At 42.3% G+C, this 25872-nt stretch overlaps 1 protein-coding gene across 1 annotated transcript in view; it reads left to right on the forward strand.

Annotated features, from left to right (window-relative positions):
* The window catches only part of Aoah (acyloxyacyl hydrolase), a 180208-nt gene that overhangs the window by 55083 nt on the left and 99253 nt on the right, over nucleotides 1–25872 (forward strand). Inside the window, exons 5-9 of the mRNA XM_057787663.1 lie at nucleotides 13215–13274; nucleotides 18864–18934; nucleotides 23190–23250; nucleotides 24296–24366; nucleotides 25148–25196. Of these exons, the coding sequence (XP_057643646.1) occupies nucleotides 13215–13274; nucleotides 18864–18934; nucleotides 23190–23250; nucleotides 24296–24366; nucleotides 25148–25196 (312 nt within the window). The remainder of the gene's footprint in view (nucleotides 1–13214; nucleotides 13275–18863; nucleotides 18935–23189; nucleotides 23251–24295; nucleotides 24367–25147; nucleotides 25197–25872) is intronic.

Genomic DNA, 25872 nt, shown 5'->3' on the forward strand with positions numbered 1-25872 from the left:
CATGCACACGTGCACACACACACACACACACACACTACTTTGTCTGCTGTAGCACCTGAGCAACCATCCTTCGCGCCCTAGGTGAGAGTTCTGGTACTGGAGCCTGGGCTTGAGTTGTCGATGACCTGAGAGAATTGTCCCTTCTGCAATGTTATCTGCTGAGATTCCAGATATCCAAAATCAAATCTGCATTCACCCTCATTGTCCTTTTCCCACAACTCTTCCTTGATTTCCACTCGCTCTCGATGAGTTTGTCAAACTCTTTCTAGTCTTTCTTTGAACGCTGGACTATGAGATTGTAAGGCTGGGGCTACACCGACATTATCTGCCTATCTGCCTCCACTGCCTGGCATAGAGATGGCACACTAAAGATGCCCTAAAGGTATTTATGTTAAATAAATGGACTTCAATCTGAACCCAGACGTACCTGCAAAATATGAACAGTCAAGCCTTTGTGATGCTCTCTACTCTTTGAGCAAACTTGTTGGTACCTGCATTCCCAGCACACATCCTCATTTTCATAGAGCCAATATGGCCAGGGAAATATCTCATTCCATTTTTAGATTTGGGCCTTCCTGTTGCTAAGTTCCAGAAGATTCACAGTGAACAATGAGCATCTATTCTTCCCTTTCTGGCAAGCCTTTCTGACTCAGTTACATCTTGGGAATGTCTATCCCAGTCATTTCCCTATTGTGACAGTCAGCGCACTAGGAGCCCTGCACTTGAATGAGAACCATCTGAGCGCATATAACTCCTGGAATCAAATAGGCATTCAATAAGTGGTGGTTGAAGAATCCACGAATCAAAACTGAAATGAAATTGGCAAGAAGACTGCCATATACTCTCTTGCCTGTTCACAATCAAAATGCTTTTGTAGTAACTAGCAATTGTTTTAGTCAGAAAGGTAATATCCACTTCTAGGATTCGTTTTTTTTTTCTGTGTATGTCTATCTTTCTTTAATTCATGCCTGTTTTCTAAGACCTAAGTGTCTCGAGTTTGGATGTGTCCCTTCATCACTGTAATTAAGACTTACCATTTTGTGATAAATACTGAGAAAAAATGAATTAAATATTCTCAGCTTAAAGGAATTCCCGTGTCAAGGAAACATAATCACATCTCTCATCAGTGTCTTGCCAGAACCCACATGATTTCTCTCACACACAATTCTAAACGATAGCAGCTCCAACCCCAAACTAGACCAATCATTTTCTCTGCCTTGTTTGGTATTTAGTAACTTCTCTGGCTTGTATTTGCTCTGCCTTAACTGTGCAGAGTGTCTGAGCAGGATTTCCTTATCCATCTAAGTGCTGAAAATATACACTATTAAGTAAGGAAGAAGCTAAGTGTGTGAGCATCCAAGCTGCAGTCAAGAGAGTTTTCTTTGTGCATGGTAGCAGCTCACTACTGTTAGCAAAATATCAGAAAGTCCAATGTTCTTTCTGAAGGAAAAGAAAAAACAATTTACAACCCCTCACCTTAATTTGGTACCTTAATGTTCTAGAAGAGTTAAAGTTGGTCAAATTCAATTAAAATTAATTGCTTAAACCCATGACTATGCCTGAACAATTGCTAGACCTTTGTGTACTGAGTCCAGAAATAAACTAATCAAAAGCATATTGGAAAAAGCTGACAGGTTTCAAAACACAGACAGTCATATCTTATTTATACAATGCACCTTTCCAAAGCTGCTGCTGCATGATAGGTGCACATTAGGGGTCAATAAAAGACAATCCAACCTTGGCTCACACATATCTTCAAAAACCTTCCATACAGTTTCCAGCGTCCTAACTCTGCTTATGAGGAAAAGGTTGAGAAAGTTGTTTGCTGTGTGTTTTAATTGATAATACTTAAAACTTCCTGTTTACATATCCAAGAGTTTTTGAAACAATGAAACAGAAAATAAATGCCACTTAGAAATGGAAATTAGTGGCAAAACATGGGTTCTTCACTTATGTCTTAGGACTAAATGCTGAACATGATGTGAGTCTGTGTATGTAGGATGTGCTGGACATGATGTGTGTGTGTGTGTGTCTGTGTCTGTGTCTGTGTGTATGTGTCTGTGTGTGTAGACAAAGAAGTCTATACTTCTTGGTATAAGAAAAGTATTTAATAATATGCTGCACAAAGAATTATTTTTCTATAATCCAAAGTCCTCTTAAATATCAGTAAGGAAAGAAATGACTAAGGACCACAAATAGGTTCTTTTATAGAAAGATAAAAAAAGTCAAAGAACCAAAATTTAGGGGTAAAGATTCACCTGTTTTCATTATTAAAAAGGAAAAATTTAAAACTAGAATCCCTTTATTTCTCATATATTTCCTGCCACATAAGTCTTTTATGGGCATTAAGCAATAAGTTTATATAGAAATAGTAAAGGCCACCAAGTCAAATTGCTCCATAAATATTTGAGGTACAAAATCGCTGGTGAAACTGAGCCGAAAACATGGTTGGACTTAACTTGCTCCACAGTCTTTCCTCCAAGCGTCTCCATGATCTTGCCAGAGAAGCCAAGATGGACTTCTTGTTCATATCTAGATTTGGAATCTTGGACAAGATATCTATTTAGATTTCCTTAGGGACTTACTTATTTGGGAGCGGTTAAACACGAGGAAATGTCAAGAATCTTGGAAGGAAAACAAAGATACAGAAGAGCTACCCTTGAGTGGAAGGGTACATGGAAGGTATCAGAAGAATCCAGGAAGAAGGTCTTTATATGATGCTTAAGATATTTTTTAAAATATTTATTTTGGCTCATGGTTTTGGAGATTTCAGACTATAACCAATTGACCTTGCTGCTCTAGATTTGTGTCGGAACATCATGGCTAGAGCACATAGGACAGTAAAGCTGCATGATGGTGAGGCTGTCAAAGGCTATCCTGCAACCACCTGCTCAAGGGTGTGTCCACAATCACCTAAACCACTCACTATATAACATGTCTTTGACATGGTACCCTTTAGGGTGTATTCTACACCCAAATGTAGCTGTAGCACCAGGGTTACAATTCTGAGAAAAAAAATTCTACATATTGATTGCAACACAAAGCAGTGCAAAAACAAGGAACACTTAGGAATCGAAGGTCATAAGAGGAGGTCATCAAATTTATAAATCTTAATGATGAAAGCAATTTCCCACCTAAATCTGAGAAATCAAAATATAGTTTCCGTAGTCATTGTGTACATATATGGAGGGGGATGTTATTGCTGTTTCTATGTGAATAACAAAATGACAATATAATAAAATGTTTCTTGTTCTTGAGGTCTTCAACTGCCTCGAAGAATTTGAGTTTCCTTTTTAGCTTAAGAAAGCTAATGACCTTGGTAAATTTGAATAGTTCTAAAAAATCTTTTGAACTTTGAAGTTTTAATGACTTCTGTTGACCCTTCTCATGATGAGTCATCCACAGCAGAGTTCAAATAGGAAGTCTTCTCCTAGAAAGTTTATTTCTAAAGCTCCAAGTAAAGCCAGGTCCTGTGGGATGTGTCCCCAGTCTGCCCATTCCCCTTTCCCATCACTCACTAATTATAATTAAATAATCATAATATCATTATTTAATGTCTGTCTCCCATTAGGGTGCAAGTTCCGTGACAGCAGAGTCTAGCTGTGCCATTTCCAGCAATTTCCCCAGAGCCCAACACAGCTCACTGCATGTATTAATCACTTATTAACTAGTTGTTGAATGAAGAGTAGGGCAGAAAGGATAATGCCCTTCCTGAACTCCATGACGAATTTACATCCTAGTACCTAGAAGGTGTAAGTATAGCACCTTTTATGGCAAAATGATATTTTTGGATGTGATTTAGTTAAGGATCTCTGGACAGGGGAATTATCTTGGATTATCTGTGTAAGTCCCATGAAATCACAGAATTCTTACATGAAGCAAACTTTGGGATCCGAGCGGGAGAAAAAAATGTAACCACAGGGCCTGGAAAGATGGCACAGTTGGAAAAATGTTTGCCACATAAAAATGAGAACCATAGAATGTATGAAAAGCCTGGTACCTGCATGCACCTGCAATCCCCACAATGCAGAGGCAGGGACAGGTTCCCAGGGGGGTCACTGAGCAGGAAGCCTAGCCTAATCAGGGAGTTCCAGCCAACAAGAGACCTTGACCTGAGAACCAAGGTAGATAGCTGAGGACCAAGGCTGTTCTCTGCCTCCACATGTACAGCACACAATAGGCACAGACGAACACGTACAGATATACCCACAAAAGAAAAAAAATGCAAAGAAAGGGAAGGCAGAATAGAGAGCAGGAGGAAACGTGACAGTAGAGGGAGGGCGTGAAGTGATAGATGATCAGACAAAGGATATCAGCGATGACTGGAGGGAAAGCAAAGGTCCTCCTCTGGGCCCGTAAAGAAGGGGCATGCCTTGCTGACACCCTGCCGTAGCCTGAATTTCTGACAAGGACAGCAAGGGAATAATTTCTCATTCTTAAACCACAGCTTTTTTTTTTTTTTTTTTTTTTTTTTGGATTTTTCGAGACAGGGTTTCTCCGTAGCTTTTGGTTCCTGACCTGGAACTAGCTCTTTGTAGACCAGGCTGGCCTCGAATGCCTGCCTCTGCCTCCCGAGTGCTGGGATTAAAGGTGTGCGCCACCACTGCCCAGCTTAAATCACAGCTTTTAAGGTAATTTGTTACAATGACTGAAAATGAACCCAAGGTGAGTGAAATAGCTCAGTTGGTAAAGGTGCTTCCTGCCATGCCTGATGACCTATAGGACCCACCTGGTAGACGAGCTGAAGAGTCTCCAGCAAGCTTTTCTTTAACCTATATATGCATACCACAGCATCTGCATGAATACACACACACACAAATATGTGTGAATGTAAATAAAAGAATATGACTACAAACTTCTTAGTTGTCTAACAATGAGTGAGCTTTATTTAACGACTTGAGGGCAAATAGAAAAACGGCATAATTATAACAATAATAACCCACCATTATAAAACTGGGATGGAGCATACAATCTGACTGACGTGATTATTTACCAAAAATCATTTGTTTGGGGAATGTGCCAATATCCTATACATACAACTAGACCTTGGAGTCACACTGGAGAACTGTCTGCATGCCCAGACATTAAGGCAGAGGGAATCAAAGGGAACAGGTGGCAGTTGGCAAAGCCTTTGACAACCCCCTTGGCAACACTGGGTCTTCATGGTTTCGTCTACAAAGTGGGGTTGAGAATTGTTTCTTCTGAGTTTGCAAAATTAATATAAAGTATAGAGATAAAGTATATATCAAGTTTGTTGCAGAACTAGAAGCAGAGGCTGCAGGATGGCTCCATGGTTAAGAGTATTTGCTGTATAGAACCAATGACCTGAGTTGGATCCATAGAATTCATGGTGAAAGGAGAAAAATGACTCCCAAAGTTACCTACAATATCCACATGTTCACAGAGTACATATAGGCCCACATTCACACATAAATCACACACACACAGGTGCGCATACAAACACCCTGCACACATACACATGGTATAATTAATAAATATAAACATTTTTTAAAAGCCAAGAAATCAGAGAAGAAAATTCATGGTAATATAGGTCACAATGGTCCTGGTGCTTATTTGCTTACTTTTCTCATTGCTATGCTCCTCCATAAGGAAGGAAGGTTCATGGTTTGAAAAGTTATAGCCCATCACGGCAGGGAAGGCATGGCAGTGGAATCCTGAGGCAGTCTGGGAAGTCATGTCAGCAGGCGGAAAGCAGAGAGAGTCAGATGCTGTTGTTCAACAGGTTTTCCTTGTCCTTATTTTATTTAGTCTATAGGATGGTACACTATCACCCCATAGTTAAACCTCTGTGTAAGAGCCCTCACAAACCCAGAGATGTGTCTCCTAGGTGATTCTCAATGCAGTCAGGTTGGTGATATAGCTTAACGAGCACAGTGGTGATACCCATAAAGTCCATGAATAATTGGAAAGAAGTAGGGCAGATAAAATGCTAAGTAAATTACTTTTTAAGGCATTGCTTAAGGAAAGAAAATGATAGCCATGATGCCAACAGTACTTGTAGCTATCTATGTCATACAGCATGAGCAGGAAAGACATGAATGCAGCTGTCAATGCGATCTGTTTGAAGATGAGGCAGTGAGCAATGAAGAGAAGGCATTTTTTTTCTTTTATTGTTTATTTATTTATTAAAGATTTCTGCCTTCTCCCCGCCACCACCTCCCATTTCCCTCCCCCTCCCCCATCAAGTCTCCCTCCCTCATCATCCCTAAGAGTAATCCGGGTTCCCTGCCCTGTGGGAAGTCCAAAGACCACCCACCTCCATCCAAGTCTAGTAAGGTGAGCATCCAAACTGCCTAGGCTCCCACAAAGCCAGTACGTGCAGTAGGATCAAAAACCCATTGCCATTGTTCTTGAGTTAAGGGCATCATTGAATAAATTGGACCTCCTGAGACTGAGAAGCTTCTGTAAAGCAAAGGACACTGCCACTAAAACAAAAAGGCAACCCACTGACTGGGAGAAGATCTTCACCAACCCTGCAACAGACAAAGGTCTGATCTCCAAAATATATAGAGAACTCAAGAAAGTAGACCGTAAAGGGCTAATCAACCCAATTAAAAAATGGGGCACTGAGCTGAACAGAGAATTCTCAACAGAAGAAGTTCGAATGGCCAAAAGACATCTAAGGTCATGCTCAACTTCCCTAGCGATCAGGGAAATGCAAATCAAGACAACTTTAAGATACCGTCTTACACCTGTCAGAATGGCTAAAATAAAAAACACCAATGATAGCCTTTGCTGGAGAGGTTGTGGAGAAAGAGGTACACTCATCCATTGCTGGAAGGCATTTTTTTTTAAAGGAGCAGCATTTTCTCCCACTTTCCTAATACTTTATTCTGGAAAAAAACAACATGAATTTGACTTTATTTTTCTATTTATCTTAAAGTTATAAATGCCTATCAGAGCTGGAAAATGTCAGACCATGAAAGAAACTAGGCTTTGCTGAAGCTAAATCCTGGGTATTGGCAAATAGTCACTGTGTGATACCATGGCACACAGATAAAAATACACCTGCAAATTCCACCCAAAGGCCAGACTGCCCGAATGAGATGGACACTCACAAGCATGGAATATATTGCCTTGGTATTTCTACTTACTGGAAATCACCTCAAAGTCCTTTGTTGTGCTTTTTGACTGGCTGTTTCTAGTATGCTTAGTCATTTTGAAATGCTATAAAAAAGCATAATTATAGAGTTAGGGAGGGGGCAGAGATAAATGGAGAGCTCAATAAAAATCAATAAAAAGTATGATTATATATAAGTATAAGGTCTTCAAATAATTAATTAAAACTATCATTTAAAAGTATCATACATTACAAATAACTGAAATTTGTTTCTCAGTTGTGAGATCTGGACATCCAATATCAGGATGCCATTCATCACCCCCAATGAATACAGACTCTTGTTATAGCATCAAGTGGGGGAAGAAAGAGGATTTCTTGGTGAAAGCCTCTTCAGTTTTGTTTATTTGACATTGTTCTTTCAAGACAGAGTCTCCCCATTTAGCCAAGGCTGGCCTAAAACTCATGATCCTCCTACATCTACCACATAGGTGCTAGGATTACATGTGTGAGCCACCACACCTGAATGTCTTCGTCTTAGGTCACAAATCCCCTGTATCAGCTGAACTCTCATGACATAATCACACTCCCAGAGTCCCACTGGAATAAGAGCTTCAAGCTGTGGAGAGAGAGAGAGAGAGAGAGAGAGAGAGAGAGAGAGAGAGAGAGAGAGCGCACAAGCACTCAGAATACTGAGCTGCCTTATGCTATAGTCATCTATGTTCTTATCTCCTTGATGGAACAGTGATGACCTTAGATACAGCAACTTCTAAATGTTGCATCATTTTAAAGGTAAACTTGCACTCTTAATTTGGGTGTAAGGGAAAACCTGTTCTCATAAACTTATAGAAAAACATAAGAGTAAATGAGTGATCCTTCCCCACCCCCAAACCTCTTCTTTCCCTCATGCTCTTGACAATTAGAAGAAGCCATTCATCTCAATCCTCATCGCTTCCCTTCCCAGGGGCTTTCTGCTTTGTGGAGATCTGTCACTGCTGTCAAAAGCAGAGAGTGAACAAAGACATTTTGGGTACTTTTCAAATCTATGGCTGCTCTAATTAATAGCATAGAACTCCATCACAAAATTGTCACCGTAGAAACGTGTGCCCAACAACACCATTTATCTTTACTTTCTTCATTCCCACACCCCAGAATCTAGTTTTTTAACATCTTGGAACACAAGGAAGATGACTTAGAGACTGTGTCTTGTCCAATTCACCAATCTTTTACAGTGTCAAGGAGCACAATATAGATGCCTAAGAACCTCTGTTTACTGTCGTTTTTCCATATTTCCCGGTCATAGTTGGTGTGGCCCAGTGCTTGTGGCTAAAGCATTTCAGTTGGAGAACACTCAATCTATATAACACCAGTCCCCAGAAAGCACTGCAAAACCATGAACATGTTGACATCGTCCGTGACTCTCTAGCAAAAGTATTTAGTTCCCAAACTTTTTTTTTTTATTATTTTCTGTTTTACCTCACCTATTAAGATCTCCCAGAGCAAAGTGAAAAGCATTGGTCATGCACAAAACAAATCTGAGTTAAATTTGGACTGTGTTATTCATCATTTTTGTGGCTTTGGATAAAGTTTTTATTCGCTCTAAGCCTCAGCTTATCTCATCTATAAAATCGAAATACTCATTACTTTCCATAGTGTATTCTGACGGCACTTTACTGCCAAGCTCTCGCCATATTATAGTATCTTCGGTGTCTCATTATGGCACTAGTAAACAGTTCATGAAACAGCATAGCTTAGATATTCAGCAAGAATCTGTGAGATGGGTGAATGGACTGAATGGCTGCAGAAGAAATGACTGATGGAAAGGAAGCTGTCTGCCTTTCACGCTCATCCATGTGCACACGCACATCTGAATTACATGAATTTCTACCCAGGTACACGACTTCTTGACAAAGGAAACCAAGCTTCTCGCTTGACTATCTGACGTTGTACTTGGCATTCACCATGTTTTGGTGAAACCTCATGGGTCTGATTTTCTTGCCGGAATTAAAATACTAGTTAAAATTTCATTCTTGGAAACCAGGACGATAGTGGTGGAAAAGATGCTGTCATAGAAACCCGAGTCAGTCTTGCTTCTGCCTTCAGAAATACACTCATTCAATTGTGAAATCTTTGTGTCTCTTTTTCATTTGTAAGGCACAAACTATAATACTGTTTTTCTAAGGTTCAAGACCATTGAAAGACAGCATGAGTCTACATGGGTTAACACAATCATTGCCTTCCTTTCAGTTGTCTATTGGTATAACAACCCAAGATAAAAGCCAGAGTTGTTGTCATTGGCACTGATGCCAAACTAATGTTATGTTTACTATTTTGTTATTAATATCTACATTTGATAGAGGAAAAAACTGCAGGACAAGATGCTAAAGTTACTTGCCCAAGGTTCCACAACTGGCCAGTGATGAGACTCAAACTCACAAGCACCTTTGAACCATGTGTTCAGGCTGCAGGCTTATTACTTTGTGAGTCTGTGTGATGCTTTTCTTAGGAACCCACTCATAAAGATGCTAAATAGATAAAGAGGGTTTGAGGTTGGAATAAGAAAACCTGATAACCAGCTGAAGAAAATAAGAGGATCTGAAAAGATCTAGACTTGCCTAACCCCAGAATCAAGTGAATGTTCAAATGGAAGACCAAATATCTTGTTGCTGATGAGGAATCATCAGTGTCTGATAGATGCTATAGCTGAGTAGCATCCTGTCTCCCTTCTACAGTTTTCCTATCTGGTCACTTTCCATGCCCTGCCTTTCGCTCAAGTGCTCGTTAGACTACGTATTCCAATTTAAAGTATAACTTTTTAGAATTAGGAAGAGCAGTCTTTCTCCTTTATTAACAAAGATGGAGATCAAATATCCAACATTCAAGGGTTACCAAGGAAAAATACCACTTTTTAAAATTTTTACTTACAGTGTGTTTGTCATTAGGACAAGTAAGCCAAGCTACTTTCTGAAGTGTCTATGACTTTTCACATCATTTTTTGGTAGAAAAATAGTAATGTTTTATATAGATTATCTGCTGTATTTTGGCAAAAGTTCAGTTTGAATTAATAAGTATTAGATTTGACACTTTGATCTTTATTTTTAATTGATTGTAGTCTGCGGTTGTCTTTGTTGCAAAGAGATGTTTCCTTGATGAGGGTGGAGACTACACTTATGTGGGCATAATGACAAATGTTTACAGATTGTTCTTAGGGATTATGCTAGTTGAGTAAATCAGTGGCTGTAGATTCTCCTCAATGGCCATGATTTCATAAGCACTTTGGTTTTCAGCTCCAGACATGGTCTCCTTCCTGCTGAGTGGATCCCTAGACCAGTTAGAGTAACTACCTTTAATGTATGTGTGCCATTATTGCACCCTTAGGGTTATAGTGCCAGGCTATCACACTGATACTATGTTAATTGCAACATGGCTTGGCCAATGACTGTAGCATATTCCTAGCTAGCTCTTGCATCTTAAATTAACCCATTTCTGTTAACCTGCATACCGCCACATGGGTATGGCCTAACTCGGCTATGAAAAATAAGGCAAAAAGCCCGGTGGTGTATTCTACATTGAATCCCAGTAAGGTTCCATCCTACGTCCGATGTTTGTCTCCTGTGGCGGCTACATGGCTTCTCCTTGATTCTGCCTACTCTCTCATCCCCTATATGCTTGGAATTCCTGCCTTGCCCTATTATGCACAGAAATATAGCTTCTTTATTAGCCAATGGTATTCATGGCATACAGAGGGGAATCCCATATCAGGAAGAAAAGACCCAGTAGGGAAGGGAGGGGTGAAAGAAAGAAATGGGGATGAAAACGAATAAAAGTTACTATATAAAAGTATGAAACTATCAAACAATAAAGAACTTTAGATCAAATAACATGGTGTCTCAAGGCTGCTCTGGTCACATGCTAAGGGTTTTTTGGAGGCCTCTTTCCTTCCTCTGTAGCTACCAAAAGTAGCAATTCCCCATCTCTCTACTTTCCTCTCTCTCCTTCCCCCACCATCTCCTGTTGCCTCCCTCTCCTTCCCTATCCCTCCCACTTTGCTCCATCTTCCTTACTCTCCCTCTCTCTTTCTATCTCTCTTTGCTTCTCTCTTCTCCTTACCTCTTCCTCTCTTTTCCTCTCCATGTCCCTTTCTGTCTCCCTCTCTTCTTCTTCCTCTTCTTTCCACCATCTCTCTATTACTAAGAGTACAGTAAACATAAAGTTTTCTTTGGCTTTTATTTCAATATCTCTTGAGCACCTGCCATGTGGGTGAAATACTGTGCTGGCCCCTGCAGATGTTGAAATGGGCCTCAGCATGCAAGGGGAACCATCCCGGATGAAAGCTGGGCACATGGAGAAGGTAGGACAAGACCTGGAAGATTCACATGGAGAGAATGAGCTGGAGGCTAACAATAGTGGCCAAAACATAAATCAGCATGCATATCTGGTGCCTTCCATACTGGACACATCAGAGGAGATTAATTTAAACAAGTATATAATTTCCAGGTTTTCCAGAATTCTTGGAAAAAGCCCAAGATAATTCAGTAAGGTTAATTGTAATGGGCCACTCTCTAATCAGTCTTCCTGTCAGAGAGAGTCGTGTTTTAAAAGTAAGTGCTGTCATTAATTCTGTTGCCCCTGATGCCAGCAGACAGAAACGGACACTAGGTATGGCACTGGCATGCAACATAGAAAAGAATACTGCCTGGCACCATCACACTAAGGTCTTAGCACTGTCATAGGTTTTATTTTATTTGATTTTTTTTGCACAGTGGTGTTTTAGTTTTCTAAGAAGCATACCTTGTCCCCAGGTTCCCTGGACACCAAGACCAGTTGGAGAATGTCATCTTTGTTCAGGCTATTGCTGTGCCCTCTTAGCTACCCACCAGCCTATTGCCTTTGACCTAAGTCACATGCCTGCTGTCCTCTGACCTTGATTTCAGGCAGACACTGGGGTGTGGTTTCAGTGTCTACCCATGGAAAATAAGTGGAGCTGGCTTGGGGGTCTTCCTTGTGGGAGCATCTTCTAAAAGGTTCACTCTGACTCCAGCTCAAAGTGGGAGGTCATTCCACTCCTCCTTTCTCACCACCCTAACCATAGGCCTGCAGTGAAGAAAAGGAACTCATCAAACAATATACAAAAGTTAACAGTCACCCAATTCCTGAATATCTGCTAAAAAGCCAAGCCAAGGCCCATATCTCCCATGAGGCTTGCTCTTGCTGTTGTTTCCATCTTGGAGGTCTCCTTCCTCCATATACATTCACTGCTTCAACACAAAGATGGCCTTTTCAGTGACCTAGGGTGGGCGTTACCCCCAACTCCACTTCAGATGCGATATAAGAGTAGAAAATGGACTTTTCCACTGAATAGGCCAGTCACTGAGCAGGACATGTTAAAGCTGTCAGGGGACAGGCCAAGCAAGGGGCGGTGGGACTGGCACATGTATGCTGAGTCTAGGATACCAGCGGTAGGAAGCCGTGCGTGATGTCACCTCTCCCCAAACATCAAGTTGTGCCTGCCTGCCTCCTACAAATACAGTGGTCCTTGGAATTTCATTACTACCTTTCCTGGCAATGAGTTAACTCTTTGTATTTGCAATGTATATATATGCTTCAGAGGTGTGGTTAAATGCTCTAGAAATGGATGCAAGAGAACAGCAGATATAGAACCAGGAGAGGAGAAGGTAAATGACATATGGAGTGAGTTCATCTGACAGTGGTTGCACCTGCCATGCTGGTGGATTCTCAGCTTGAGACAGAATTTACAGAGGGGCCACTCACTCAGGGATATCTGTGTGCATGGCTGTCAGGGAGCAGAGGCTGCCAGCCCTGCTTACTGACCTGGAGCCAGCTTCTTCACTTTAGTACATTTGTCTTCTTCATCTAATGCAGTGGTGATGTCTCTCAGGGCTTTGGTAAAGATTGCATGAAGTGACATTCGAAAGGTAATTAGCATAGCACATGGTACAGAGTCTTAATGAGGGCATCTAGTAACAATAATTGCCTTTCTGTAAATTATTTTATCAAACAATAGTGAAACAGTTCATTTACTGCAGATTTGTAGACTTTGATTCTAACTGTAGAAAAGATACGTAAACCACAGGTGAAAGAGGAGTTATGGTGCTATCTCGTTTTGCTTCCATAGGAGGCCTGGAAATTTACGCTGGAGAAGGCGAGACACATCCTCAAGAGGTCCTCGACCATGGTAAGCAATCAGCAGGCCACCCTATTCCTTGGTGTGCTCTCCTCTCATGGGCCCTGCTCTCACACTCCAAAAGCCAGAGGCTTCTCTGCGCAAAGCCCAGCAACACCACAGTAACTCCACAGTGAGACAGGAACATGAGCTCATTTCCATGTTTTGGTTTTGCCCTTCACTCTGTGGCAGGCAGTACCAGCCCAGGTACTCTGACATTTAGGGCTGTCTCCTCTGTAGGAGCTGTCATGTGCTTTGTGACATCAAACACCATCTCTGTTATTTACCCACTGCATTCCAGCAGCCCCATCCATCATCCCGTACTGTAATACTCTTATGAGATCACCAAGCTGAGAACTGTCCTCTGATAGACCATTCTAGAGAAAGCTGTGGCCTCCTCTCTTCCTCTTTGTAAAGCATAATATCAGTCAGTGTTTCATTTCATTGAGCATCTGGTCTCCTGTCTGTGGGATTAGGACAGTGACAGATCTTCTGCAAATGGACTAATAGATAGTCAAAACACCTGCTTTCCTGCAGAGGACTTAGCTCCCAAGAATGGGAAAGCTGCCCCAACCACGGCTCAGCTTCATTTGCCCTCTTCATAATGACTCTTTCTCAACAGATAGAATGCTTAGCTCAAACCAGCCAGCTAAGGGTTTGACTTGGGCTCCTTTCCCTTAGAATTGTTGGAATCCTGCCTCAGCAATTACACTTTCAATTCTCGTAAGTGGGGCAAGTCAGTCCTAGTTGAAAGGGAAGCTGGAAAGTAGACTGAATGCTGCACACAGAGACAGTGAGGATGCATTCCACAGCAGGGAGGGTGCATGGTGACACTGAGGATCAATGGTGACAATGAGGATGCATTGCACAGCAGGGAGGGTGCATGGTGACAGTGAGGATCAATGGTGACAGTGAGGTGCATTGCACAGCAGGGAGGGTGCATGGTGACAGAGAGGATGCATTCCACAGCAGGGAGGGTGCATGGTGACAGTGAGGATGCATTCCACAGCAGGGAAGGTGCATGGTGACAGTGAGGATCAATGGTGACAATGAGGATGCATTGCACAGCAGGGAGGGTGCATGGTGACAGTGAGGATCAATGGTGACAGTGAGGTGCATTGCACAGCAGGGAGGGTGCATGGTGACAGAGAGGATGCATTCCACAGCAGGGAGGGTGCATGGTGACAGTGAGGATCAATGGTGACAGTGAGGATGCATTGCACAGCAGGGAAGGTGCATGGTGACAGTGAGGATGCATTCTACAGCAGGGAGGGTGCATGGTGACAGTGAGGATCAATGGTGACAGTGAGGATGCATTGCACAGCAGGGAAGGTGCATGGTGACAGAGAGGATGCATTCCACAGCAGGGAGAGTGCACAGGCATTGTCATCAGCTCCTCCCTGCCAGCTTTCCTCATCATTCACTCTCTGACAACTTGTCTCATAGTATTGGTTTGGAAACAAAGAAACAAAGGGGGAGGGAAATCACTCACGTCAAGGCTGACCAGACTCAGCAATGCATTTAAATAATAAACAAGCAGCTTTATTCTATGCGCCCTATACAATATTTTCAGATGACAACCTGAAGAGGTCCTATGAGTTTTGATGAACAAGGCTGACCCAAGTTAGGTGGTAGCAGAAGAGATATTTCTACAGAATTGGTTAATCAATCACCATGTCAGCTTCAGCACTCATTGCTTCATTCACAGAATAATTAAAGGTCAGTAGTGGCCAGTTCATCTAGTCGGGTTAATATGTTGAATAATAAGCAGAAACACCACGAAATCTCCATGACCAGTACCTTCAAAAATCTGAGCAGAATGGAGGACAATGCGATTGTCTTTTGTTCTTCTCAGTACAGGTTTAAGACTTATTTTAGGGCATTGTTTATTTTACTCAACTTGGCACAACCTCAAAGACTAATTAGGATTTTACAATTTCTTTTTGTCACCAGACTTGAAAACATAATTGTTGAGGCAGGATTCCAATTTCAAAATAAAAAAAAAATCTATTGACTGTTCAACAATTAAGAAAGAAAACTTCCCCCAAAGTTTCTCTCAATGTGTTTACTCCAGACTGAAATCATCAGGGAAAAAAATTGTCTTTGACAATCTGCTCAGGGACTATTGGCTGTAATCACTTTTGCCTAATGGCTAGTGTAACTGCAGAACTTCTAGCCAAGACCCAGCAAGCTCTTCCTCTCGGCCTTCTTCTATAAAAGTCTGGACTGGCAGGAGTGGGGAGAAGGCTTGAAGGTTATGAGCATCTACTGCTTTTGCAGAGGACTGCAATTTGGTTCCCAGCATCCACATCAGATGATGTATAACCTACTGTAACTCCAGATCCAGCGAATCTGACAACCTTTTCTGGCCTCTGGGGGCATTGGACTCTCAAGGACATACCGGTACATAGACACAGAGAGAGACAGAGAGAGACAGAGAGAGACAGAGAGACAGAGACAGAGAGACAGAGAAACAGAGAGAGACAGAGAGAGAGAGTTAACTAAAAAATAAAATTAATCTTTGATAAAAGAATTATCTTTTTGCTGGGCGGTGGTGGCGCACACCTTTAATCCCAGCATTTAGGAGGCAGAGACAGACAGATCTCTGTGAGTTCAAGACCACCCTGGTCTACAAGAGCTAGTTCCAGGACAGGCTCCATAGCTGCAGAGAAACCCTGTCTCGAAAAACAAAACAAAACCAAAAAAAAAAGGAATTATCTTTTTAAAAATATGAACTGTAGAAAAGTTTTATGCTGTGGAAGGAATCAAAAGCTTTGAAAAGGTATGGATTTCAGGAAGGGTCAAGGAGGCTCCTTGGGAGATTTTTTTTTTTTTTGAGTATTTAGAAGAGAGCATATAAGCAAATTGTTTAGAATATCTGAAGTGTGGATATCTTAGTTCTCATCTCCACCTACACAAACTGGATAGTTTTTCTCAGTCTCACATTAAAGATAAGAAGGCTGAGACTCAATCACTTTCTCTATGTCGCTAGTACACGGGAAATACATCACATAGATCTCCAAATCCACTGTGTTTACTGTACGGACAGCTCTCTGAGCAAGCCTCCTCAGTGCTGAACCTGACAGAGAACCATTGTACTGGTCTCTATCGATATGGAATTATGCTGGGGACAGCCTGTGCCTCTGTACACAAAACACTAAGCACAGGTCTACCTGACAAATATAGTCACCTGAGAAATGAACACATGCCTTTGTTCAAGTGTGTTCACATTCCAGCCCAGAACAATTAAATCCAGGTAATATAATACACACAGAGTCAAAAAGCAATTGAATTGGAAATTTAACTTCAGGTTTGCTGTGCATAGGAAAACGGTTCAATCCCCCCCGACACACACACACACACTTTGACCTGTCATTTATGTCGTTCAGCCCATGGTCTTTATTCAAGACCCGTTCGTCGCTCTGCATCACTTCCCATCCGGTGAGGGAAGCTGGTAAGATTGCACTGTCCCCAGGGATTACCTAGACTCTACACCTTCCTTTCAGATGAGTTGGGATGCAGCCAAATTCAGAATTTTAAATCCATTTCTGCATTATTCACAGACTAGCTGTCTCTGTCTAGCAAAGTTCACACTGAAAGGTGGGGTCTGGCAGGTGCACAGGCAAGGACTTCCATGTGGCTTGCATGTCCATTTCCATTTGTCTTTGCAAGTACACTGGAGTTGGAAAGGTGGCCTGGGAACAACTGTCTCTGTCCCTTTGTGTGACACAAAGATCAGAGGAGAATAACCCTGTCTGGACAGAAGAAGCAGAAGGACTCTGGACAAGCTGCGTTGACGACTGCGTACTTCCTGACCTCCGTATCTGTGCAACGAATAGCAAAGGCAGCTGCAGCCTTCCAGCTGGATTTTGACAATGAACAGTTGTGCAATTATAAAATTCTATTCTATTGTACCTCTTGTGTAGCAATTATAAGACTGTTCATGTAATTTCATGTGTTGGTTATCATCATTGTTGAACTCTATGTTGTCATTAGAATAATTAGACAGGCTTTCAGACTAAGGTAAATACTAAGAGAAGCAGCTTCAACATCTGAATGCAGCTGATTTAAGTCTCAGAATGTGTCTGTGCTGACAAACTGAAACCAGTGTTTTGTATAAGGTCATGCTAACATTGCTTTATTCTGACCTCAATCAGACCGCACGTCTTTGACTTTAACCTACTAAAGCATCCCTTCTCCCACTGTCACTGCCCTGTACCTTATGTCAAATCAGTGCGTTTTCTAACAGGTACAGTTTGGTTCCTCACCTCCAGCCCAGGATATGAGACACTTGGTACAGTCTAGAAAGTGATTTGTGCTGCTCGCATCTGCAAGTAGAGGCTATCACACGCTATACAAGGTAGCTTAAGGCTACAAAGCCCAAACTTGCATCTCCAATGAGATCTTCCCCTTCTCCTCCTCTAGCAAACCCATCTCTAGCTATCCTTCTAAGATATACATATATATATACACATATACAAAGATGGGCATATTAGGGGATAATAAACACTTCAGTCATGCTGGAGCACTGAGATCTACAGAACCCCATGAACCATGCAAGAAGCAAGATATTATGACAGCTTAGGATTCATCTTCCTGTTACCCTGAGGACAGTAGAGAATTCTTGAATGGGTCAGATAGGGGAATATATATATATATATATATATATATATATATATACCTTGAATAGTGTTGGCTAGGAGCTAGAATGATGGTTCTCAAGTGTTAGAGGACAGCAGAATGACCCAAGAGACTGAGCATGAAAATTATATGAAAAAGAAATGAGGAAGGACAGGTTGCCAGAATCCATCCTGTGGTGCCCAATTAATCTAGTATGAAAATTTGCATCTCAGAAAAGTTATGTACTGTATCTTGAGTTAGAACGCCTCCTGTATTCCTGCCTTACTTTTGACCATCTCCTTTCTGTCAAATGTCTGAGTTATCATCATTCCCTACAGGGTTCCTAAAGAGCCCTATTAGTGCCTATACTTTGGACTCCATAAGTAATGCTGAAAGCTTGGATGAGCTGAGGACAACTCTATGCCTTAGACATGGGAGTTGCTCCTCTAGTCCTAGGATGCTGGGAAAGTATCCCAGAGACCCACACAATATCTCCTTTATACTCTGAAAATGTTGTCAGTTCTAGGCCAGGATGGAAGTAACATTAATGCCCACAGTACACCTCATACACACTCAGAGCTGGTGGAAAGCAACTGTGTCTCCCTATCAGCATCTCCTTAGCTATTCAAGTAGAATAGAATTGTTTTATTTGAAAGCATTTTAAAGATTGCTTTCAAAGCATTGCAGAAAGAAATGTTTGAATGGCTGACAAAAACAAGCAAGACATATTTGGGAAAAGCACAGTGTGAGGGTGGCTATGAGGGTGGAGCAGATGGCTGGGCTCCAATTCCAGGAATGAGCACAATCCCCTATACAGGAGACGGAATGAATGTGGGACATGGAGACAAGAGCAAGAAGTGCATCTGGGTAAACACAGTGGAACCGGATTTGGGTCCGGTCATTCAGACAACAGAGTGGTCTTTTGTGGGAACCATTGCTTGACTTAATCAACTCTTCTTGTTGTCTTTTTTATCTCCCCAGAAATATCCCAGAAGTGGCTCCAATATTTGTTCACTACCATTTTTGACCAAGATCTGCCAGAAAATTGAATTGTATGTATACTATTTCTACTGTCAACATAGTTAGAACATTTCCTTGCTTGTCTTTGTGTTCTGTGGGCTAAACTGATGTTCATATTTTAAAGGCATCCTCCTGAAGTTGATCATGTTTCTTGCTCAAAACATGGCTTGTATAGAAACAAATAGACAAACTTACTTTGAACAAAACAGTTTTTGGAAATGTATCACAGGCATCCTTAGCCCCAGTGAGTAGTGTCCACGTGAGGGTTTCGGGAGATCACGGTTTAACACTTGGGGAAGCCTCTCCTTGCCACATAATGTATGGATGAGGTTGGCTACAACATTCTTGCACAGCTTCTAGGACTTTGTCTGACTTGGGTGGTGAGGGAATGAAGAAAAAGCAAGCACACAGAGAGATAGAAAGAGAGGCTGGGGTTGGGTGAACCCGGTTTCTGATGGAGAAGCCTCAGGATCCCTAAAGAGCAGTGGTTTATTATATAGAGTTAAACAAAGAGGCAGGCGTAGTGCACACACCTGAACAAGGAAGAGGGGTTATCACATCACTAAACAAGGAAGCAGGGTTTATGACATAAAGCTGGATCAAAGAGACAAGTTTAACTAATCTCTGTAGGAGCAGGCTTGGTAGGGAGTAGTCTTCAGGCAGTAACCATGAAGGAGGGGAGGTGGTGGACATCTTCTGCACACACTATTGACATCTATACATGGCCAGAGGGAGGCTTTACTCTCTGAGCCTCACCCTAAGGAGAAGGCTTTGCCATTTTCCCATGAGTCTGTATGGTCCTTTACCACAGAAAGACACTGCCCAAAAATTCTCCACCACCACCCTCTACCCTCACCTTCCACCAGCACACACTCACGTCAATGTAATTTCCAAGGCTGAAAGACGAAGTTCAACAGTTGACCATCAGCCCAGCAAGCACAGGGCACTTGGTTCAGTCCCCAGTGTTGTAAACAACTGCAAAACTATCCCAGATCTTAGCTTCACCCTCTGTCTGAGCTTAAACTAAATATCACAGAACTAATATTACAAACAGCAAGCCAAATGATGACTTATGAAGCAAACTAGTCCAGCTTTATTCTTGCTCTCTGTGTTAGTAAGAGAGGACAGCTGTAACGAAACACACACACACACACACACACGCACGCACACATTCTCTCTGGCTCTGTCTCTCTCTTCTTCCCTCCCTCCCTCCCCTTCTCTTCAACCCTTTAATGAGGCCCCATCACCTTCAACAGTGCCACCACCTGGCAACCAAGACCTCTACACAGAAGCATCTAGGGATGTTTTATCTCTAAAGCACAACTCCAAGCCTTAAAAAAGTAATTCCCCAGGCCATTGAGGACCCAACCCCTTCACCCCTGGGTATATTTAGTTCCAAGCAACCTTTATACCCCTTTTATTTTTTGTTTTATTTTATTTGTTTGTTTATTTATTCATTTTTAATCTTGAGTTGATTTAAAGAAGTTGAGTCACTTGATGTCTTAAGGCCTGTTTCCCCTCAACTAAAATCAAACTGTAAATTGAGTCCCTTTTCCCTCAGAATCATCTGAGAAACTTAAAAACCAGATTCCTTGACCCTAGACCTAGTAAAAGAGCACTACATTTTCCCCAACATTCTCCAGGTAAGTCTTGGGTGATTTGTCTTCAAATCTGACTCCTGGCTATCTATGTCCAATGATTACCTGCATGTCAGGAGACGGAGCTAAAATAATACACGCGCAAGTGATGCTTTAATGGTTTAATTTTCACCTATTTTCTCTTGCTTTCCTGTGGGAGTCCCGTGACTTTATTCCATCCTGCCCCACCCTGGCTGTCTTAGGAAGAGAAGGAGAGGCTTGAGAATGCTTACAGGTGCAAGAGACAGGCTACAGGTATGCTCTGAGGAGCTAAGTTCCTGCTGCTGCTGCTGTGAAAAAAATGGCACAATCTATGCTCTCTCAGTCCTGGAAACTAGAAATTCAAAACCAAAGACAGTAGGACTGTGCTCCTCTAATAGATGCTCTCGGTAGAATCATTCCTTGCCTCTTCCTGGATGCTGTGGTACCCATCAATCCTTTCAGCTGCATCCTTCCGGTCCCCACCTCCACTTTTCATTCAATCATTTCCTCCACCTCTTCTACCCATGGGGGGGCGGGGGTGTTGTTTTACCTCTTACAGCCTGCCAGTCATATTTGATGAAGGTCCATTTTAAGGACTGCAAATTAACCTAATTACATCTGCAAAGACCTACCTGTATTAAGGCCAGGTTCACAGCTACTGGAAGAGGAACATAATTTAATTCATGTTAAAAGTTTTCCCATGATCCACCACTTGTTATCTCTTGAGCTTCGTGGGGACTACACTTGCTGAAGATCTTTAGGCTGCTAGTAAGACAGCCGGAGGAAGGAGGAGGCAGCAATGGTTCTGACCCACATCCAGAGTCTCTGAAGAACCAAAGAGTTACAAACTTTTCTTCACTCATCTGCCAACAAGAATCCCGCAGCCAGTTGGCCTGAATCCCAGAAGCAGCAGCTTCGCCCTGTCTGTGGCTAGGGTTAGGTGCAGAGAGCCTCAGGTTATGAGGAAAAGGGACTGTCAGACATGAAAGAAGATGCTTCAAGACTGTGGTACAGCCAGCTCCCCGGGTGTCCAATCATTTCATCATGCCAGGTTTGACTGATTTGGGAACCCCCTCTCTTTAATGGTACCATTGAAGTTTCCAATGATATCCAAGTGACAATACTTTAATTGAACCACCTTTAAATTTTGAATTCAGGAGCATCAAGGGCCATGGATTTTCTTGGCCCAACTTAAAAGAAAAATTATTCCTTTATGATAAAAGCAAAGCCAGCATGTTTTATTCTTATTTTTAAGTCACTGTGCTCTACTTATAATTTGTACCACACCATACACGTATTTGGTGATTTACGACTTACAGAGCACACATAAGTGCAGCCTTGTTTGCCCTTTATACCAACCCGTGGTGTAGTAATCATCAAGAGAACAAATTAGCCGGTGTTTTCTATGCATGGAGGACCATTGCATACACTGAGGCAGGCACTGTTATTGTCCGCTTTCAAATAGGTAATGTTGCCCTCCAGTGGCCACAGATCTGGTAGCCACAGACCAGCCTCTGCCCTCATTGACCGTCTAGACTCTCAGCCCTCTTCTTTAGCTGAGCAAATGGATTGTAAATGTCCTCTACATGTGTTCTGAGCTCCATTTATTTGATCTGCTTGGATGCTCTTGATTCAAAAGATCATTACAAAGTCCCACACAGTTTAGTTTCCAGGCACAGCTTCGCCCGGCTGCATGACCACAATCTTCTGCTGTCCTTTATCTCATTTCCCCCAGATGGAGGGGAAAGCAGGGCAGCCATTTTGAAGCAGGAAGAGTCTGGTAGTAAGGTGTGGAGGTGGCCTCCCTCTCAGAGTATCCATAACTTTGGTCTGATTTATGTTAGCTATCATGCCTGTGTCCTTAGCTACCCAGTTCCATTAAGTCATTACCAGCTAATAACCATTAAATACCCAAGATTCTGAGAGTGAGTGGTTAAAATAGACATTTTCCTTAACAGAGTGTGCAAAAGGTACAGAGACAATTTGGAGTTGTCTCAGTCACTGTTCTATTGCTGTGAGGAGTCTCCATGACCATGGCAACTCTATAAAGGAAAACATTTAATTGGGGCTGGCTTATCATTCAGAGGTCACATGGTGGGGGAGTGGTGACATGTAGGCAGATATGGTGCTGGAGAAGTTGAAAGTTCATCAGCAGGGCACAAGCAACTGGAAGAGATAAAGACACTAGGCCTGTCTTGAGCATTTGAAACCCCCGAAGCCCATCCCCCAAAGACACACTTCCTCTAACAATACCACACCTCCTAATCTCTACCAAGTACTTCCACCCCCTAATGACCAAGCATTCAAAGATATGAGCCTCTGGGGGCCACTCTTGTTCAAACCACCACAGGAGTGCTGAGATTCAATTGACTAGATCCAAGATGTAGTCTCCCATTTGCTGGGTACCATAGCATAAACCCCATGTCTCCTACAAGTCCAAGTCATTTATTCCACCTCCTAGAATGGCCCACGTTAAATACAGAGAAACTGTGGGTTGAATAGAGAGCAACAACTGGCCGAGTGCGCCTGACATTCTCATGAGCTACACAGACATTGGGTTTTATTTTTAGATCAGCGACAGTCACATGAACAGCCAGTATCTGAACATGTTTATTTTTCACAGGCATCATTTTTTCTTAGCTCACAGGGTGTTTGTTTTCTTTCCTAGATCTATAAAGAAGGCTGTGCCATTCAAAGATGGCGATTCTGACAAATACAGTGTTTCCCCAGTGAGTACCATCGGGGTGGAATAGGCGTCTGCTCCATATGGTGTCTCATCTACACATTTCTCTCTGTTAATAAGGCAAGACTGAACTTCATTTGATGAACATACATCAGTTCACAATTTTAAGGACTTTTCGACTTCATAAAAATATTGGCCATCAAAGCAAACCATAGGCCCAGTTCTGTTTCCTCCTCCCTGACGTCATTCCCAACTACAGTTCTCCATGGGGTGAACTACCAGGGTGTTGTTTATGATTTTGGAAATTCATAAATCTGCCTGAGCTTGCTTTTTCAAATGTGTGCATGGATTTGGTTTAGAGCTGTTAGAATGCCAGCGAGGTTTCTGGGGAAACAAGCAAACAGCCTGTCCTGAACTCACCACAGGGTGAGAGACCACAAGGAAGAACACTGTCCAATGAAATTTTGACTCCCGATTGTTTTAAGCTCTTCAGTTAATGTACACATCCAAAGAATTTACAGTTGTAATACATTATTGTTTGAATTATCCAATGAAAAGATTCATCACTGACCAAATAGTTGAAATATTATATACCCTGAGAAGACTGGTGGCTAACGAAACAACTTAGGAAGTTGGACAGTCCTGATGTTTCTAGGAGTATACATGGATACATATACAGACACAAACAAACACACAAACACACACACATATCACATTCATACATGTAAGGACACACACATTATGTACATGTATATGCATACATAAACTCATACCCTAACATCGTCACATACAGGCATACACTTACTATCACCCATAAACATGCATTCATTTATTTATACATACACTCCCACCTATTTCTGGGTTTGGTGTCATATTATATTTTACCTCACATAGCTTATCTTATATTAATCTTAATTTCCCTACTGATCTTCAATACTTGAATTAAAAACTACTGATGTCAATATCTCTTAGATAGCCTGATTAGCCTTCACCGTGGTCGGTATCAAAGCTGGACTAACCCCCTTCTGCCTTCACTGTGGTCAGTGTCAAAGCTGGACTAACCCCCTTCTGTGCGCGCTCTTCAATTTCAGACATTGCGGGGCTACCACTGGCGAGGGAGAGACTGCAATGACCGCAATAAGACCGTGTACCCAGGCAGAAGGTAACTTTTTTGGAGGCGTGAGACACAAGGGCTTTCCCCAACCTGCGAAACCCTAGTTGCAGAGAGAAGGGTCCTGCATTTATTCATGGACACAGTTGTTTATCCAAACACGCTTACCACAAACCTGATACTGGCAAAGCACTTGGGGTAGAGTTAGGCACTAAACAAAGCAAAGTTGCCCCTTCAATGGCATGGCATTCTATTGAGAGGAACTAGCTATACAAAACTGACCGTAGACATTGACACAACCCCCAAGGGAGTTCTCCCAGTGAGGTGGACCCAGGAGTTGTTTCTGTACCCTTAGAGCAAGGTATGGACTCCAAATAACATGACACATATCCTGCTTGAGCCATGGCCTGATGGAAAGCAACCATAGCTCTGCCTTCAAAACCCAGCTATGCCACCCTGTGCAGTCACAGGGTTGCAGTGCTGCTACAGCAAGCTGACCAGGTGCTGCCCAGCTCGCAGGCAGCGGTTGCAGCTGCCCCTTACTGAAGAAAATGGACTGCAGACTTACTCCTTTTGCATGCCATTCCACAACCACAGGCCACAGGAACCCCCCATCACTGGAAAGGCTGGCTTCAAGCCTAGGTTCCAGAAACGCTCCAAATCCAGACTGCAGATGCTAAGTGGCAGCTTTTGTATGTCACAGCACATATGGGGTGCTCTTCCTTGAAGAACACTGTTGTCTTATGGTGGCATTTCCTGTGACACCCGTTCATGGAACTAGCACTGAACATGCCGTATATGCCAAAGACTAAGGCTGATGCTTTCTTCATAGGCCGGACAACTGGGATGCCCATCAGGACTCCAACTGTAATGGCATTTGGGTAAGCAATGAGTTAAAGTTGAATATCATCTCTTACTTTCTCCATCCCCAGCGTGTATTTTCTTAGGCCACACTGGAAAATGAGAACCCAGGAAACTTTCCCTGCTCCTTGTATGAGGTTCAAGATTTTCCATCACATAGGAAGGTCATGCTTCCTCTTTATGGGGCAGAAAATATGCATTAGAGCTTTAAGGTGTAGCGGACCCCAAGTTAGCTCTTTTTGTGATAAATCCAAGTTTGGTTGTCTTATCTCAGGATGAAGGATTAATATGTGGGAATGCTTTCTTTGTTCCATGGTCCCCACAAAGATGGTTCCCTTACCATGTTTGTGACATGATATCCCAACTCCATAAAGAAATGGCCAAGCAAAGACTAAAAGAAAATCTACCATGAGCTCAGAGGGCAAAATGTGAAGCACATCACCACTAACTAGAGAGACCCAGCAGCTTCATATATTAATATCCGCCCCTTTCTGCAGAGGAAAAATTACCCAGAACCACAAAGTCAAAAACAAGGAGCCTGCAGTCATCAAGGCATGCGTTCCATTGTCATACAGTGTCACCTGGCTCCATTGTTGTATGTGTGTTGAGGGGTGGCTCTGGTTGGTGGTTAATTACAGGAGTCACAGGGCAAAGAAAGCTCAATGCTTCTGTTTCCTTCCTCACTTCCCAGCATAA

Source organism: Chionomys nivalis, chromosome 13 (genome assembly GCF_950005125.1).
Source record: "Chionomys nivalis chromosome 13, mChiNiv1.1, whole genome shotgun sequence".
Taxonomy (NCBI): Eukaryota; Metazoa; Chordata; class Mammalia; order Rodentia; family Cricetidae; genus Chionomys; species Chionomys nivalis.